This window comes from Lichenostomus cassidix, chromosome 18 (genome assembly GCF_008360975.1).
Source record: "Lichenostomus cassidix isolate B80296 chromosome 18, HeHo_3.0, whole genome shotgun sequence".
NCBI lineage: Eukaryota > Metazoa > Chordata > Aves > Passeriformes > Meliphagidae > Lichenostomus > Lichenostomus cassidix.
This window is the reverse complement of record NC_139498.1, coordinates 3576284-3594882: the sequence shown is the minus strand read 5'-3', so window position 1 is coordinate 3594882 and position 18599 is coordinate 3576284. Positions and strand designations below refer to the sequence as shown.

The 18599-nt window shown below is 51.2% G+C and overlaps 3 protein-coding genes across 3 annotated transcripts; all 3 read left to right on the top strand.

The window, feature by feature from the left end:
• On the top strand, positions 1–7358 carry NOTUM (notum, palmitoleoyl-protein carboxylesterase). The gene is made up of 11 exons (XM_085077564.1): positions 1–711; positions 1039–1091; positions 1242–1337; positions 1863–1923; positions 2795–2853; positions 3879–3981; positions 4757–4948; positions 5292–5392; positions 5491–5638; positions 5895–5942; positions 6053–7358. Exons 1-11 carry the CDS (start codon positions 194–196, stop codon positions 6357–6359), a joined length of 1686 nt encoding a protein of 561 aa, XP_084933690.1. The 5' UTR covers positions 1–193; the 3' UTR covers positions 6360–7358.
• Positions 7359–9885: 2527 nt separating this feature from the next.
• Positions 9886–12499, top strand: MYADML2 (myeloid associated differentiation marker like 2). Its single transcript, XM_085077553.1, has one exon. The coding sequence runs from the start codon at positions 10314–10316 to the stop codon at positions 11217–11219; it is 906 nt and encodes a 301-aa protein (XP_084933679.1). The 5' UTR covers positions 9886–10313; the 3' UTR covers positions 11220–12499.
• A 2635-nt stretch (positions 12500–15134) lies between these two features.
• Positions 15135–17961, top strand: PYCR1 (pyrroline-5-carboxylate reductase 1). The gene is made up of 7 exons (XM_085077552.1): positions 15135–15275; positions 15385–15455; positions 15551–15730; positions 16312–16533; positions 17005–17097; positions 17205–17368; positions 17467–17961. Exons 1-7 carry the CDS (start codon positions 15209–15211, stop codon positions 17615–17617), a joined length of 948 nt encoding a protein of 315 aa, XP_084933678.1. The 5' UTR covers positions 15135–15208; the 3' UTR covers positions 17618–17961.
• The last annotated feature ends 638 nt before the right edge of the window (positions 17962–18599 follow it).

Genomic DNA, 18599 nt, shown 5'->3' with positions numbered 1-18599 from the left:
CGAGCGCGGGGCGCGCCCCGACGGAGCGGCCCGCCGTGCCGGTGCGGCGCGGCGCAGACCCCCCGCTCCCTCCGCCTCGCTCCGAGGGGGCGGAGGGCAGGGCAGGGCGGGGGCTGGCCGGCTGCTGCCCCACGCGGCGCCCGGGCTGGCGGCGCCCCCGGCGCGCTCCCCGCGCACTCCGTGCCCCTCTGTCATGCTCGCCGCCTGGGAGCGGGCGGCGGGCTCCTGTGCCGGCAGCCGCGCCGCCGAGCCCGCGCCGCCGGCGCTGCCCTCTCCGCCCGCCGCCGACCCCCATCCCCGCGGGTGGCGCGGCGGGGCGCGGCGGAGCGCGGGCGGCGCTGCCCGCCGCCGGGGACTGGCTGCTGCCGCCGCGGCGAGCGGCGGGTGGCGGCGGGCGGCGATGGGCACGGCGGCGGTGCACCTCCTGCTGCTCTTGGGGCTGCTGCACGCCGGGCCCGGCGGCGAGGGCAGGAAGGGCTGGCGGCGGCGAGGCCCGGCGGTCCGCGAGCGCGGCGAGGCGGCGGCGGCGGCGGCCGAGAGTTTCCCGCTGGACTTCACCGCCGTGGAGGGCAACATGGACAGCTTCATGGCGCAGGTCAAGAGCCTGGCGCAGTCGCTGTACCCCTGCTCGGCCCAGGCACTGCCGCACGACCTGCGCCTGCACCTCCTGCACAACGCCTCGGTCACCTGCAACGACGGCAGCCCGGCCGGGTGAGTCCCTGCGCCGCGCCGGCCCCTCCGGGCGCCCCGGGGCTGCCCCGCGCTGCCGCCGCCGCTCCCCGCCGCCCCGGTCCCGGCCCCGAGGGCTGCGGCGCCACCGCGCGGCGGCGCGTGGCACCGGCGGCGACAGGTGCAGCGAGCGCCTCCCGGGCGGCGGCCCCGGCGTTTTCCCGGGCTGGCGCGAGCGGCGCCGCCGCCGGAGCCGCCGCCCCCGCGCGCCGCCTCGACGCGGTCCCGGCGCCCCGGCCCGGCTGTCATGAGAGCGCTGCGGCCGGGTCCGGCTCCCGCTTAGGCGCTGCCCCTCGTCTGTGCCCGCAGCTACTACCTGAAGGAGTCCAAAGGCAGTCGGCGCTGGCTGCTGTTCCTGGAAGGTGAGCGCCGGCGGCCCCGACTTCCGCACCGGCGGCCACGAGCGGGGCGGTGACCCGAGGCTGCCCTCGGTGTCGCAGCCCCTGCGGCCGCCGTCCCTCGCCCGCGAACCCCCGGCCCTTCGGGGCGGCTGACCCCTGTCCCCTCGCCAGGAGGGTGGTACTGCTTCAACAGGGAGAACTGCGACACCCGCTACGACACCATGCGGCGGCTGATGAGTTCCCGGGAGTGGCCCGCGACCCGCGTGGGTGAGTTGTCCCCTCCACGCCTTGGGACCGGGACCGGGCTGAGGTAGCTCCCGCTGTCACCGCTCTGGCAGGTGCCGGGCTGCTGCCCCTGATGCTCCCGCGCCGCGGCACGGGCAGGCGTTTGGGTGCACAGGAATCACCGCTTAGGAGTGCTTCTCTCTTCGTTCTCGAATCACTCCAGCCTCCTGGGTACCCAAACCTCTGTCACACACAGAGATCGTCTAATTGAGTATATTGGAATTTACCTGCTAGGATTTGTTTTTTGGGGAAAGTAGGCATCATGGGTCTTTTCTGTATTACAAGAAGCTTCTAGACAGGCTTCATCTGTAGCATGAATCAAATTCTGAATGTCAAATCTGCCTAAGGGCAAATTTAGAAATGTTCCTTCCACTTCCCTTGCCAATGTTTTTCATCATGGATGTTTGTTTTCTGTGTGGTCAGAGGTCTTGCATGAGGCTCCTACGGTTCCTCTGAAGTCACAGACTGTCATCTGTATGTTTCTTGTTTCTTTGTGCCCATCTGCAGGAACTGGGATCCTGTCCTCTCAGCCAGAAGAAAATCCCCACTGGTGGAATGCAAACATGGTGTAAGGAGGGACAACGGAGGGAAATAATTTTATACTTGAAAAGCATCTCCTGCCTTTTAGTCTAGCAAGAGTGCTGCAGTGACAGGTTAAGACTGATACTTGGAAGAGGAAATGGTGTGTTTTCTCATTTGCTGCAGTTCAGCTCTCTAAGAAGTAGGGCCGACAAGGTCCAGAGAAACTTAAGTTCAGTCTCCTTGGAGTTGTGGGGTGATCTAATGGAGAAAAACTGGGGATAGCTTAAAGAGCCTTCTCAACAGCTGCAGTGGTGAATCCATCACAAGTGGTGGGCTGATAATGTGTTACACATCTGACAGTTTGAGAAGAATGTGGAGCAGCTCTGCTAGTTCAAAGAAGAGAAATGAGAGAGACCAGTTTATATATGCTTCTTTGCAGAAGGGATGTTAATTTGTCTTCTGCAAGACAGAGACAAAAATGGGAAGTTAATTCCTGCAAAAACCTCCAGTGGTTGCAGTCAGCATTTACACTGCACTGCCAAGAGTCTTCTCATTTTCCATGTGAAAAACTGAAGCATAGAGAGTTGCCCTGTGATAAGTCATCCACTGTGTTGGCAGAATAACTGAGAGCAAAGTTGTGGTCCATCGTTCTGTCCACTGAGTTTAGTGCTTCAATTAGATTGATAAAAGACATGTTACTTATTGATTTAACTCAGTCAAACTACTAGTGTTCGGGAGAAAATTCAGGGCAGTTACAGTTGTCACTTGGTGTGCAGGAAGGTAAGTTGTCAAACTAGACAGAAACTCTTCCCTTTTCCCCTTCCCAGGATTTAATTTTCTTCCAGTTAGGTGACCCCATCCTCACCCTGTCGTGCGTGTCAGAGGCACAGCAGGACTCACACAACTCTCTCTTACAGATTCATCCCATATTGCTCAAGTGATGTTTGGAGCGGTGCCTCTTCCAAGTCTGAGAAAAGTGAGTGTTGCTGATGGGCCGTTGCTGCCCCAGACATCACACATTAAAGGATGTGGCCAGACTTCTGTGAAACCACGTGGACAAGAAACAGGCTTTTTCTTGCTAAAGGGCAGGAAAGAATATCAAGCTACTTCCAGATAAAACATCCTGATCTCTTTAGCTCGGGCTGTTTTGACATAATTCAGAGCCACTGCTTGCAGAGATGTTACACTGATGTAGTATGCAAGGATTAGAGTAACAAAATTCCTTTTAGATGAATCTCTAGGTTCCAGCATGCAACAAATTAATTGCTGTAGCTGAAGGACCACGGACTGTTGCATGTAACTTTGGCATGGATGACCTGAGAGTCAGGACTGTGGGTTTAGTGTCAGACTTTTATCAGGAGGATATTTGGCCTTAGGCAGGAGCCATTGTGTGTCCAGCTAAAGCTGTCTGCAGGTTTCTTTGGGAAACAGCAAAGTTCATCTTAATACATGCATTGCCATCAGCTGTCATTCTGGTGATGTCACAGTAAGGGACCTTTTCATTTCATCCCAGCTCCTTGGGGCTGTTCCTATGGAGCAGTTACACATCAGCAACCACGGATGCTGGTGGTGCCAAGGAAGCTGTGTCTGTGCACATGTAACATCTTGTGAAGCATTGCTTCTGTGAATTGGATAGATGAATTGGGAAAAAGGGGAAGCAATAAGTTGCAACTGAGATTCCAGGTGGTAGGAAGATGTGTATTTATTCTTCCAGCACCTTCTTTCTTGTTTTCCTTTTCTAAGTTCACTCATTTCTAAGCACTGTCATAGGAATGTGCTTGTGTAATTATGTATTCAGTACACTCTACTCTCTTTAAGGGAAGCAAGTTTTGTATGGGGTGGTGGAGAATCTATTGTTAGGTGTATTTGATATAGATGGATAAAATGAGCCTGAGTTTAGGTTCGTAATCCCTTTGGAAGGTTCTTAAGCATTTTCAGAGAGGAAGTAAAAGTCTGAGCCTGGACAGGAAACAATTTTGTTGACACTGAGCTGTCTTGCAGATGAATATGCCTTCATGGGAGCACTGATCATACAGGAGGTTATAAAGGAGCTGGTGGGAAAAGGTCTGAGCACTGCGAAAGTGTTGCTGCTAGCAGGGAGCAGGTAGGTATCCATAAGATTCCCTTTGGTGAAGACAGGAGATTTCCACAATGGAAAGCTATTAGGGAGGAGGTCTCAGCAGCTCTTGAAACATTTCTTCTGGGAGTACAGTAACACACAGCAAACCCTGTATCTCTAGTCAGTTTTCTTCCGTAAGTGGTACAACAGGGGATGATACAATATTACTTCATCAGTTTCTGGTCCAGGTCCACTTAAGAGGAAAGTGAGAAAATAATAACAAGGCTTTGCATTTTTTGCATCAAGAATGCTGGTTCCTCCTGTTGGCCCACATCATAAGACACACACCACCTGTGAATTGGTTCAGGACACCGAAATAAAACCCAAACTTGCCTCACACAGGTGCTCTGGATCATCCTGTGTTGCACAAAGCTCTAGTACACTCAGTGTATATTGCACAGGGGTGCAATAGAGAAGTTGCAAAGAGTAGATTTGTCTCAGTTCAGAGTCTTTCAGTTTTTGAACAGCCAGTCCCCTTGCAAATGGTACAGAGCACCTGTATTTCCCAAGAAAGAGTAACAACAGGACTGTGTTTCTGAGCTACCAGATTGTTAATCAGCACTGGCTTTATTTCTGAGTTTTGCAAAGCATGGAAACAATGTGGTGTCTACCAAGTTCATGGTGAATGGTTGGGTAGCTCTGCTGTGGGTAGATGAAGGAGTTCATAGTGTGTCGCTGCTAAAGAAGGTGTGTCTGCTAGCAAGGTCTGTAACACCTGTGTGTGCACCTCATTGCTGCAGTGTTGATGTTGCTGTTGCAGTGCTGGAGGGACAGGAGTGCTCCTGAACGTGGATCGAGTGGCGGAGCAGCTGGAGGAGATGGGTTATCAAGGGATTCAGGTCCGAGGCTTGGCAGACTCTGGATGGTTCCTGGATAACAAACAGTATCGCAGAACTGACTGTATTGATACCATAACATGTGCTCCAACAGAGGCCATCAGAAGAGGAATAAGGTACAGTCAGATGCTCTAAAGTACACTACTGTGAGAGGTTAGAGTGTGGAGAAGATGTCCTCTTTCTCTGTGTTCTGTCATTTTGATACTTAAGGGGTATCTACTGTCTACATCAGTGGTTTTTCAGTGATTTTATTGGAAAAGACAATAATGTAAAATCTAAATGTGCAAAAGAATGTGTACAGTTGTAAATGCACTAAAATGTGTTGATGGGACAGTGCAGCTGAGAGAGCTGCTCTATCAGTTGAAATTCTAATCAGAACAGAAATAAACTGGGATACGGAGAGCATACATTGTTAGGATTGCCCTGTGCCTCCCATTCTATTCTTGCTTTGTCTCCTAGATACTGGAATGGCATTGTTCCCGAACGCTGTAAGCTGCAGTTCAAAGAGGGAGAGGAATGGAATTGTTTTTTTGGATATAAGATTTACCCCACTCTTCGATGTAAGTACCGCAAGAGAGAGATCAAATTGATACAGGGTTTTCTCTGTATCTGCAATTTACTTGGACCAATCCCTTTTCCAATTTTTTTGTCTTTCTAGGCCCAGTCTTTGTTGTCCAGTGGCTCTTCGATGAGGCCCAGCTTACTGTAGACAACGTACACCTAACTGGCCAGCCTGTTCAGGAAGGGCAGTGGCTCTACATCCAGAATTTGGGTAGGGAGCTGAGAAACACCTTGAAGGATGTGACGTAAGTGTTTCATTGAGAAAAACCTGGCGCGTTTGTTTCTAAGGGACATTCCTATCTAGTGTCCTAGCATAATCGCGCAGACCTCTGCTGAGAAAGGAGTGTTGTAAGTTTGGTAACTATTAGTACGTCTACCTCAAGAATCTTGCCTTCTTCATTTTTGTGTAAAATGCCACCCTCTCGCTAGTGTGGGAGGTTCGATTCAGCAGGAGTTACTTTGTCCTTCAAGACATAATCCATGTTGCTTTTTTTCCTTCAGTGCGAGCTTTGCTCCTGCCTGTTTGTCCCACGAGATCATCACACGCAAGTAAGTGCTCGGGCAGATGCTGTGAGAAGTGAATAGGGATGTGGCTGGGGAATGAACCTGTCACGGCAGCCCGTCCCCTCTGATGTGATCTGTATGGTTTGTCTTTGCAGTCACTGGACTGACATCCAGGTGAAGGGGACATCATTGCCCCGTGCCCTGCACTGTTGGGATCGGAGCCTCCATGAGAGCAACAAGAACGGGAAAGCTCCTCTGAAAGGCTGCCCAATTCACCTGATTGACAGCTGTCCGTGGCCTCACTGCAACCCCTCCTGCCCCACAATCAGGGACCAGTTCACAGGACAGGAGATGAATGTGATCCAGTTCCTCATGCACATGGGGTTTGATGTTCAGAAGATGGCACAGCAGCAGGGCCTGGAGCCCAGTAAACTCCTGGGGATGCTCAGCAGTGGTAACTAGGGAGGGCTCATCAGAGGGGCAGAGATTAGATCAGGAGGAGAGAGACTCTCAGCCCTTCTCCCAAACTCTCTAATCTTCTTCTTAACGTTCTTGCAGGCAGATGCATGCTCATACCCATGCACGCTCACACCTGTGCACTCACATGCTCCCACACCCTTGCACACGTATGGTGTGTCAAGAAAAAACCAAAACCGCAAACAAAATAACCCCACAACAACAACAAAAACCAAAAAAAGAAACAAACAAAAAACCAACCAACCAAAAAAACACCCCAAAACAAAACAAAACAAAACAAAAAACCCAAACAAACAAGAAACCGAAAAACTAAAAAAAAGCAGCAATTTCTAGCTTACACTGTTTGGCTGGAACTTGTTCCCACCAAACTCCAGGGCTAAGTTTCAGCTGGTCACATCCTCTTCCTGTGTTACACAAGGCAATCGGATACAGGGACTAGCAAAGCCATAAATAGCAGCGATGAGAACTTTCCCCAGATCTGGGACATCTTCCCTTGCCATGAATTTTACATCACAGACTTGTTACAAGTGGTGAAAAAAGCAAGCACTGGATTTCTTTGTCCAACTAGAAGTGAAGGAATGATTACATGACTTCCTGGAGGTTAGCATCTCATGCTGAGTCACAGTATACAGACCCAGGACACGTGCTAGGGATGGACACTCTTGTACTCAATTTATTCGTATTATTTTATAAAATGACTTTTTTATTACTTTTTTTAAACTAAGCAAGAAATATAAATGATATTGTAACATATTTTTTTTAAATAACGAAGAAACCTCTTGCTACTTTGGCAACGTGGACATATTTATTTTAATATGTAAAACGCTATTTATAAGGGCTGACCAGAGAACCATACCTATGTCTTTGTAAAGTTGTATATGCTGTTCATTTGGATGGGTTATCATGATGGTCACTTGTGCCTGGGAGAGGGCTAAGGGTGGTGTTGACGTTTTGTATTAATTAGACTTCTGTGTTCCCCTTGCAGTGTGCCTGGTCATTGTTTTTATGATGAAGAGATTGTAATATAAGGTTTAAGTGTTGAGACTTTCACCCAGCACCTGATGTTTGCAGACTTTCACAGCGTTTTTGGCTTGTCTGTGATTGCCCAGGCAGTCCAGGGCATTGCATTGTAAGGTGGAGGAAAAATTAGTTTTGCAGCAAAGGCCTCTCTTCCAGTGAGGGAAAGGTTTGATCAGAGCATCAGAAGCATTTGGAGCAGAAAAGGCAGAGAACACAAGACAAGTACCAACATACTTCTAGTCATTTGGAAACACACCCACCTCAGCACAGGAAATCCCCTTTGACTGTAGTGGGAGGAGAAGGGAGGGATGGAGAATGCATGACTGAGGCTGGAAAGGAGACCATTCCTTGGGTGGGAGAATGTGGGCAGCTGCAGCAGAGCTTCTGGAGCACAGCATGGGGATGTGGGGAGACCTGCATGAGGAGCACAGCTGCATGTCCCTAGTGCATGAAGTTCACAAGTGTCTGCCTACACTTGTGAACATGGTTACACAGCATGTAGGCCACAGACAGTTTGGGCCTGATTTTAGAAAAATTCCTTGTACTTTCAAGACAGACCTTGCCAGGTTAGAACAGTGGCACTGCTTGTGTGATCCCCTGTCTTGGGTGAGTAAACCCAAAAAATTAACCAAATTGTAGCCCTTTGGTTCCTTTTCCTGGACTTCAGGAAAAGTCAGGCAGGACCACACATAGACCACCATAATCAGCTGTCCTCCTGTGCATGATGGGATTAACACAGGTGGAAGATAAATAAAAACCAAAGAGAAAATGATTAGTGCTCCCAGTGGAACTGAAAAGCAGGTAAACATCAGTGGAGTTTCCCTATGATCAGTTTGGAGATTACTGATATCCTTTATGTTTTAATAACTTGGGTGTAAAAGTAGAATTGTCGTGATTATGTTTTTCATCTGTTTTATGCTGTACAGAATCCAGTGGCAAAAGGTCAGGACTGGAAGCATTCAGTGCCATGTGTTTGTATTCTGTGATCTTTCGACTAGGTTAGGTTGTTTATTTCTGAGGGAAAAGTGGCTGTGGTCTGTCTGGTGCACTGTGATTTTGGGGACCTTTGTCTTCTGCCAGCACTGACTCTGGTGCTGAGGGCTCTCCTGAGGGGCACCACTTCCCATGGGAAAGCAGAAGCTCGAGCAGCAGGACCAGCTCTGCCTTGAGCCCTGCTGTCACTGATGGGGCAATGTTGTCCTCAGGTGGGCTGTGACATGGAGTGTCCCTGTGCTCTCTGGTGGTCCCTGGACAGATGGGAAGTGATGCACCAGAAAGTGCCACAATACAGAAAGTGACCCACTGCCAGTGAAGCCTGGAAATCTGCAAGAGGTGAATCATTAACAGATAGTCAGGAAGGATGAGATTTTGGGAGAACAGGAGAACCTGTTCACCTGGAATTCCTCGGCTCTCCTGCTGCATTTCCTGGTTATTGTGATGTTAATTGTGCAACTTCCACCCCAAATGAATGCAGGTTTTTGTACTTTTAGCACCAGAGGCCTTTCTAAGGAGAATGGGAGGGACTTGAGATGAATGAAAGAAACACTAAGGTTACAAGATGGTGACAAAGCTGAAGGTAGGCAGATTTTATCGTTACAGCCACAAAATCTGTACTTTTCTCATGCAAGTCATTCCAGCAGTAAAATTTTTCTGCTTCCACGCTGGCATGAGCACTGCAGGTGAGGAGTCAGCAATGCTGCTCTGGGGTAAGGGAGGAATTTTGCTATGTTGTGGTGAAAATATTCACCCCTTCCCATTTTGAAACTACATCAGAAATTTTGTTTAGGGCTTTTAGAGGTAGAATTAAGAGACTTCTAGAGAGTAGAGGTGAAGTCTGGGGGGCACTGTATACCAGGAATGGCTCACTGTGAAAGTTTTTATCCTGCAGGAGGGTTTGACACTATATATTGAAATCTGCATTCCAAAACAGAGCTAAGAATATCATAGCAGGTTTTTTGGTTTGGTTTTTTTGGGGGTTTTTTTTGTTTTTTTTTTAACAAGTATATTTGGTTGTTGCATTCAGAGATAGAAGAAAAACTGGTTTTCACATAAAGTAAATGAGAGACAGAGTACAGTTTAAGGAAATGTTCAGGACGGCTGCTGTAAGCCTTCACAGCCACAAGCTGTCACACAAAGCACAGCAGGTAAATGTATCACTGCTCCAGATCAACTGCAGCAAAGTGAGTCAGCTTTTATCCAGCCTCTGGCCTAAATCCTTTCTTTTATAGGGTTTGTGCTGCCTTTGGGCTCGTGTCCCCACTCAGGGGCTCTTGGGTCTGCAGGACTGAGGCGGATCACAGCCCACTGCCCCAGCCAGCCCGCTCCCCTCAGCACGGGGGGTTGTATGGAGAATGGCAGCATTCCAGTGACCCCAGAGTTTCTAGAAGAACAGCAGAAGGATAATCAAGAGCCTTTGATGGAGCTCGTAGCTTCAGTGTTAAATAACACCCGCTCCCAACAGCTGAGTGGGGGCAGGACTCATTCCAGAACTATTAATAAAGCCCCTATTTATACTCCAGGTTCCTGTGAACGTTGCAGCAGAAAGCTACAGCTGCGGAGCTAAAATGGAATAAATGTCAGCGTCCAGGGAAGGCACCATCCTGTGGGAAAGCAGACAGCCAAAAGACAGCACAGGGGCAGGTTTCAAACCTGAGGAAGCAGAGAGCAAATGGCAGCACCCTGAGCTTACAGCCAGTGGGCAGAGCCAGCCAGTCACCTCCCTGCAGCCGCAGGTCTGTGCAGAGAGCTGCCAGAGATGCAGCGTCAGAGGCAGCTCTCACTGATGCCGGCAGAGACCAGCGGGATTTGAGCTGCTATTCCACTGAGTTGGGACCAGGTGTGACTCAGGGCAAAGGTGCAAAAGCCGGGAAGGACGTTTGAGGAGGCTTTGAGTGCATTGTCTGCTGGACTGGAAAGATAATGGAGAGCACGGGAGGGCCGTATCTGAACACAGCTGCAGTGACTTCCCCTGTCGGAATAGCTCGATTGCTGCAGATGACCTTCGGATGTACCACATTCAGCCTGGTCGCCCACCAAGGGGGGTTCAGTGCTGCCTACGGCACCTTCTGCATGTTTGTCTGGACCTTCTGCTTTGCCATCACTGTGTTCATCATCGCCTGTGAGTTCACACACCTGCACAGCTGCCTGAGCCTCTCCTGGGGAAACTTCACTGCTGCTTTTGCAATGCTTGCCACACTCATGTCCATCACGGCCGCAGTGATCTATCCGCTCTACTTCGTCCAGGTGGGCTGTTACCCCATCGGCTGCGAGGTGAGAGACTTCCGCATCGCAGCCAGTGTCTTCGCAGGCCTTCTGTTTGTCTCCTATGCCACCGAGGTGTTCTTAACCAGGGCGAAACCGGGACAAGTCACCAGCTACATGGCCACTATCTCCGGGCTCCTGAAAATCGTTCAGGCCTTTGTGGCCTGCATCATCTTTGGGGCACTGGTGAACGACAGCCAGTATGGTAAATACGTGGCAACGCAGTGGTGTGTGGCTGTCTACAGCTTTTGCTTTGTGGTGACAGTGGTGGTAGTGGCCTTCAGTGTCACAGGTAAGACTGCCTTGCTGTGGTTCCCTTTCGAGCGTTCTGTGGTCATCTACACCTTTGTGGCTGTGCTGCTCTACATGAGTGCTGCGGTCATCTGGCCAGTGTTCTGCTTTGACAGCAAGTATGGCTCCCCGCGACGCCCTGGCCTCTGTGCCAAGGGGAAGTGCCCCTGGGACAGCCAGCTGGTGATTGCCATCTTCACCTATGTCAACCTGCTGCTCTATGTCTTAGACCTGGCGTACTCCCAGCGCATCCGCTTTGTCTCACACCTCTGAATTGCAGGTTGGCCTCTGTGGAGGCATCCCAGCACTGTAAACCACTGTGGATGCAGAGGGACAGGGCGTGGGGCAGAGAGGTGCACAGCGGGCATGCTCACAAAACCATCGGCCAAACTTCAAGGTGAGGACTCACCGCACTAACAAATTAATGACTTGGAGGAGGTGGGCTGCAGCTGATGGAAAGCACAGCCCATCTCCCCCATGGTTCTGCCTCACCTGCCTGGTGCCAGCATGAAGGAGTGACACAGCTCCACATCTGCAAACAGCAGGAATGCTTGTAGCCACAGCGGGGCTGCAGGCTACCAGCTTACTGAGCCAAATATTAGGAAAGACACCAAGGATTTTGAAACTGTTAACCAGTGCTTAACATAACCAAGTGACTACTCAGGAAGTGGGAAAGTTAAAAGCTGCATGAAGGAACACCAGTTCTGGAGATGAAAATCAATCCCTTGGAGTTTGGGTTAGTTTGGGCTGTGTGGTGAGACATGGAATGCCTGCAAGTGTGGGCAGTTCCAGTCTGGGTGTTTCTGAGAAGAACATCATAGCTGTAACAGTATTTTGAAGGTTACCAATCCTTTCCCTTCCTCTCCTTCGCTGTCTAGCACAGAAAAGGAATATCCTCAAGTGCACACCTTGGAGGAGGCCTAGTATATTCCTAATTAGCAAACACTGAGTCACTACAGAAATGAAAATTTGTAAAGTCATGGCTCTTCTGCTGGGAATCAGGCTGCAGAGCAGAGCCAACCTGCCATTCTCACTTGAGCAGCACAGAAAGTACCTTAGCACGAGCTCTGTCTTGGTTCACGGGCCACCATGTCTTTATACTGGTATCAAGGGGTTTTCTTCTGGAAGCTTGAAAAGAAACTCTAGGGGGATGGGAAAAGGGAGGCAGAGAATAATTGATATCACAGTGCTGCACAAGAGACCAAAGCAGGCAGGGAAGGGGCATGGACAGGATGGGACATGACAGAACGTGCACACAGTACCCCAGAGCAGCTCAGGCGCAGGATTCCTGAGCACTGTGCACCCCTGAGTAGCTGAATTTCTCAGACCCATCCCTGACAAAACACCCACTTTGAAGTTCCAAACTTCTCAGCTCAGATTTCAGGCTCCATAGGAATCCTCATTTGTTCCAGAGAGAAGCCAGAGTGTCCAAGTGCTTGTGCAGCACATGCAGACTCAAGTGCTTTGATTAAAATCTCCAGTAGCTGCCTGTCAGAAGCAAGATTTATTTTTTAACCAAATTTAAATAAAGCTGAATGGCAGATGTATGCATATATCTCCTGCAATCTGTGTGCTGTCACCCTGCTCTCCACACATCCACTGCAGCAGACACGGCCCTTTCTGAATGAAAGCAGAGCTCACTTTATTTTGATGAACAAAACCTAAACACAGATCCAAAAAAAGTACAGACACAAGACAGCAAGACCTCTGGATGGATTCTTTGCAGCAGAATGACTCAGGAATAAGGAAGGAAACTTACTTTTTTTCAGGGCTTTTTGTGGGGTTTGAAAAGCAAAGGGAAAACTTGTTGGGACAGATTATGTTCTATAATTCTGAGCAAGGACCAGCCCTTAGCAGTGGGGAGCATTAAGCAAGAAATGGGACAAGAATCCAGCACAAAGGAACAGCCTTCCAAGGGGGGTTTCTCTTCTGCAAGTCCCAGTGAAGGGCAGGAAATCTGGAAGATGCAGTCCAACAGGAGGCTGGTAGAGCAACATCCAAGGCTACCTGCTACAGATATAAACCAGGACCTTTACTTCTTGCCACCCAAACAAATTATGGATTGTACAAATACAAAATGCTGACTTGGAAAAGGAAATTCACTTGTGTTGGAGGAGTCAATTTACAAAGAGCCACTGCATACAATAGGACCTTCAGCATTTATGATGTATTCCTGTTCAACCCATCAATGTGGACAAATTAAGCTGCGTCACGCTTGAAAATTACTCATTTTTTGTTATTACAGATCACTAAACCCCAAACAGGTGCCTGTGAAACACCATGGCTTTTGTTATAAAATTCAAGGAGCATTGCTTGAGGAAAGCCCCATCCTACAGGCTCTGGTGTGGCTCTGGGAGGCTGGGGGGTCAGGATGGGGGTCAGCAGTGGCAGGAGCCCACAGGCAGGGTGGTGCTTGTCCCCAGGGGTGACACTGCCAGTCGCTGTTGGAAAGCTCCCTGGCTGACAGTGTGTGGCTGAGCCAGGTACTGCTGGCTTCCTGCTGGGAAGATTCTGCACCAAGCTGGAGCAAGAGCAGAAACCTGGTAAAATCTGCCAATGACATGAGTTGATGCAACTTATGCTGAGCCAGGGACAAAGGGCCAGAGAGAAAGCGGTACCTGGGAAACAATGAGGGCAAAATTGAGTGCCTTCACAATAAGGAGGAAAGAGAATTTAACATGGAAATCATGATCCCACTGACTGGAGGAGTGGAAACACAAGTCATTGCCAAGAACAGTGTGTTCAGATTTAGCTTTCTCATCTGCCAGCCAAAGACTGAGCAAAAAATGTGAACATGGTCAAAATTGCAAAAAAAGATTGTGTGGACAACAATCCTCTCTTTTAGGCAGAAAAAAAATAATAAAAAAAAAAAATCAAAACCTCATGCTTCAGTGGTTAAAACACTCCCCAACCATTGGAAACTATGAGATTGCCCAATCCAGGGCAGAGAACATCTGATATCTGCTCATCAGGATTTACCAACCAGCTCTGTCATAATTCAGTTCACCAAACTCCCTTCATTTCCAGTGTAACTACCCCCTTACTTAATAGATGATGATCAAGTAGCTCGCCATGAACTAGGTTTCCCCAGTCACCAAACAGTCCCAACTTTTTTTGTCAAACTGCTGATAGGATGTGTTCATTGAGAATTACAGACTTGTGGCTGCAGCAATCTAGACTGCACACAGAGGATTCCAGCCAGGACAGACTGATATTAAAATCGGAATCATTAATGGATTGGGTTTGCTTTTTTCCTTCTTCCTGAAGCCCGGGGCTCAGTATCCCCAAAAGACAGCGTTTAAGAACATTTACCAACAGAAGAAACACTGAGATTTATTTCTGTCAATAAAAGAGCAAGAAAAAAAACCAACCCAACCAACCAAAAAAAGAAACCAGTGAAGTAAGATGATATTTAGGGGGGAAAAGCACTGCCTGCTGCCTGGGTTTTACAGGAACACTTCACCCCGGCCTGGTCTCTCCCCTGCCCAGGGCCGCAAGGCTCTGACGGAGGCACCCCGGTGGTGTAGGGGGCACAGCGGGAGGCCGCACCGCGCCCGGGTGGGAACTGGGCGATGGAAACTCCCTCCCCCGCTCTGGGAAATCCCTCGGGAGACCCACGGGCAATTCCCAGAGCAGGAGGTGCCGCCGGGCCGCTCTCGCAGGACCCGCAGGGTAGCGTACGGACCCGTCCGGGCAGGCGGGAATGGCACCGGCGCGTCCCGGGCCGGCCGGAGCAGAGGAGGGTGGCAGGGAGGGGGATCTGAGCAGAACGAGCGCACGGGGACCCAGAGTCCCTTCTTCCGCCCGTTGCGGCCCGGCCCTGCAAGGGTGCCGAGCTCGGCAGGCAGGGCGGCCGGGAGCACCGGGCCCGGGGAGGGCGGTGCTGGCGAACCAGCCCGGCGAGCGGCGGGCGGCGCTGCCCGAGAGGCCCAGCCGGCCCGACCTCCCTCAGGCGTGAGGCGGGAGCACAGCGCCGCCTGGCGGCGTGGCGCGGGGCGAGGCGGGGCGGAGCGGCCGACAGCCCCAGGCGGCCCCGCGGGCGGCGAATGATGCAACACCCGGCGCCGGTTGCACCAATAGCTGGCGAGGGCTGCGCCATCCTCCCCGCCCCTCACCGCTGATTGGCCGGAGGGGCTGCGCTTCCCCGCCCCGCCGCCAGCCGATTGGCTGCGCGCCGACGTGCCGCCGCTTGGCCTCGCCTCCCTGCGCGCGCGGCCACGTGTACGGGCAGAGCGGGTCCGGCGGGGCTGCGGGCAGCAGCCATGAGCGTGGGGTTCATCGGCGCGGGGCAGCTCGCCTTCGCTTTGGCCCGCGGCTTCACGGCGGCAGGTAGGCGCGGGGCGGTTCGCCCTCTCCCTAGCCCGGGGCTTCACGGGGGTAGGTGGTCACGGGGCGGGTGGTGCCGATCCCCCGGGCTGATGCGCGGTGCCGTTCGCAGGGGTCCTGGCTGCGCACAAGATCACGGCGAGCTCCCCGGACACTGACCTGCCCACCGTGAGCGGGCTGCGGGTGAGTGCGGCCGAGTGGCGGAGGCAGGGTGGCGGCGCTCCCTTGGCGGGCCGCTCCGAGCCTGAGCGGTCCCGTCTCTCCCCATATCGGTGCAGAAAATAGGAGTGAACTTCACGGTGAGCAACAAGGACACGGTGAAGAACAGCGATGTCCTTTTCCTGGCCGTGAAGCCGCCTATCATTCCCTTCATCCTGGACGAGGTGGGTCCCGACATCGAGGCCCGGCACATCGTAGTGTCCTGCGCGGCCGGCGTCACCATCAGCTCCATCGAGAAGGTGAGGGGGGACTTGCCATGGGCTGGTTCCATTCCTGTGGCCCCCAGGAGCCGACAGCAAGGGACAGACTTTACCTGTGCTCCTCAGGACTAAAATCACGCAGCAGCAGCCAACTGGTTATATTCAGTCACCTCTGCCTGTCTTCATGAGAAAATGCTATTGGAGGTTTTATCCAGCTCTTCCCTCACATGAGGTGCTGTCTGATCATGTTTCTCTGAACAGCAGTGGGTCATCTCCCCTGAATTTCTGCAGATTTTATGCTAAGTGTCTGCAGGAGCTGTTTTGGAGATCTGTGGGTTGATGTGGAATTGAGGCCCTTGGGATACTGTTCCCAACCTGGCTTTGCCCACCTTCCACTTTGCTGGTAGTGCCAAAGGCTTCACATTTGTGTATGGGCTGCTGTGGCTCAAAGCAGGATATTTGAGATACACAGGTCTCTCTTTTCCTTCTGCTTGTGCTGTTCTTGCCCCTGGAGGGTCCTTTCCTAGACAGCCTATTCATGAAAAATATGCACTAAACCTCATTTTTCTCCCTTCTTTCTTTTTTCTTACTTTCTATCTCCAATGATTTTCTGCCCTAAGAAACTCTCTACCTTCTGCCCCACACCAAAAGTGATCAGGTGCATGACCAACACCCCTGTGATTGTCCGGGAAGGTGCTACAGTCTATGCCACTGGAACTCATGCGGATGTGGAAGATGGGAAGCTCTTGGAACAACTGATGGCCAGTGTGGGCTTCTGCACCGAGGTGGAAGAGGACCTGATCGATGCTGTAACGGGGCTCAGTGGCAGTGGCCCTGCGTATGTATGTGCTGTTTCCTCAGCTTGTGGCAGTCTTGGGGAGAGCCGTTGGCTTTGCCCGCTGTAAAGTCTGTGCACCTTCAGCTTGTTGTTTGTTTTTCCCATCACCCATATTTGCAATGGGACGTGTAGTTCAGGTGTCCAGCTGTGACAGCAGGAAAATTATGTTACCAGTCGGATTAGTCTGAAATCTGTAGCCAGTGTACAGTGTCCCCATGTCCATGTTGCAAAACATGGTCCTATAGTTAGCATGATGCAGAAGCTGTATTTCTCCCATTCCCCCCTTTTCTGAGGTGGAACTAGTGGGAGGGAAGCCTGGCATGGCACCCATGCAGTAAAGGGGGGAGGCTTTTGTCAAGTCTGTAAGTGATAGGAGTCACAGCACGATCCTAAAGCCCTGGATTCTCTCCTCCCTGAGACTTATCTGTCCTGGAGCAGAGTCTTTCAGTCACCTTCTTCCTCTCTCTGGTCTCAGGCGTTCACTGCCCTGGATGCTCTTGCAGATGGGGGAGTAAAGATGGGCCTTCCCCGCAGGCTGGCAGTTCGACTTGGAGCACAGGCTTTGCTGGTCAGTATTACCTCCTCCATCTGAGTCTGTGCCTGCTCTGTGCAATGGAGAAAGGAAGACAGTGTCTTCCTTAGTCAGAGCTCTGGCAGGTATTATCCTTGCTACAGGGTGCTGCCAAAATGCTGTTAGAGTCTGAGCAGCATCCCGGTCAGCTGAAGGACAATGTCTGCTCACCCGGTGGAGCCACTATCCATGCCCTGCACTTCCTGGAGAGTGGTGGCTTTCGCTCACTCCTCATCAATGCTGTGGAGGCTTCCTGTATCCGGACAAGGTGGGTACCTAGGAAGTCTTAAAGAGCTTGCAAAACTTACCCTCCACCCTCCCCATCTTCTTTTTTCTATGTCTGCCTCTCCCCCTACCCCATTGTAGGGAGCTGCAGCATTTGGCAGACCAAGAGAAGATTTCCCCAGCAGCCATAAAGAAAACTTTGCTGGACAAGGTGAAGCTGGAATCTCCCTCTCTGTCTGTTGCATCTGTTAGCAAAGTCAGTCTGTTCTCCAACAAGAGCAAGAAGAACTGACCAGACGACTGTATTCTGGCAGTGCTGAATGTCAGTGTCCTGGTTGCAGCAAGGACAGGGTTAATTTTTGCAGTAGCCAGGAAGGGCATGGCCAGGACCTTGGTTATTTTACACATCGTGCGCATGGGCAAAGGGGAGGGGTAGGAGTTGAGGGGGGAAGGGTTGTGGCAGGGAAGAGGGGCTGAGGAGGAATAGGGAGAAGGGGTGGGACCCTTCTGGTGGGTTGCATGAAGCGAGTGCTGGGGGTAACATCGTGTTACCTGCGGTGAGCAATCACATGTGAATCAGTCGCCTCTCTTCCTATCTCATTACTGTTTCCAGTAAATTGTTATTTCAAACCATGATCTTTACCTTTTGTGCCTTCAGTTCTCTCCAGCCCACCACAGGGGGAGAGGGAGGAGAAGGGAGTGAGTGAGTGAGCAGTGTGTGGTTTTGAGTATTTCACTGGGAACACTAATATTGGAAATACTATACACGACCGTTAGTGTCCTCTGTGTTATGTCTCTTTTGTCCAAGGAAAAACACTGAATTGTTGATGTCCCCTGTACTGAGCTTGTGGCTTGCAGCATCTGCAGGGCAGTGCTGTAGTAGAGGGTCTTTAACCTGTAGTGGGGTTTGTGTGAGCTGTCCCTGGCATTACTGTTCTCTTGGGCAGGGGTGATACTCTCATCAGAGCTTTCTCAAGGAAATAATTTGTCCAGAAGGCTTGGATGCTTCTAGGACTCGAGCAGTGTGTGTGGTGTCCCATGTAGAAGTGGTTTCTAACAGGATTTTTTAAAGATGTTTCAGAACTTTTGGTTTCAAAGGTTTGATCCCCTCTGGCCCCATCTTGCAGCTGCTGCCAGGGCTTATGTCCTGTTGCTGTCATTGTTAGCTGGAGCAGATGCTGCCACACAAACACCATGTTGCATGATACATCAGGAGTTGGGCCCAAAATCACCTCTAGGAATAGACTAAGTGCCTCTGCCTGATCTCCCACTAC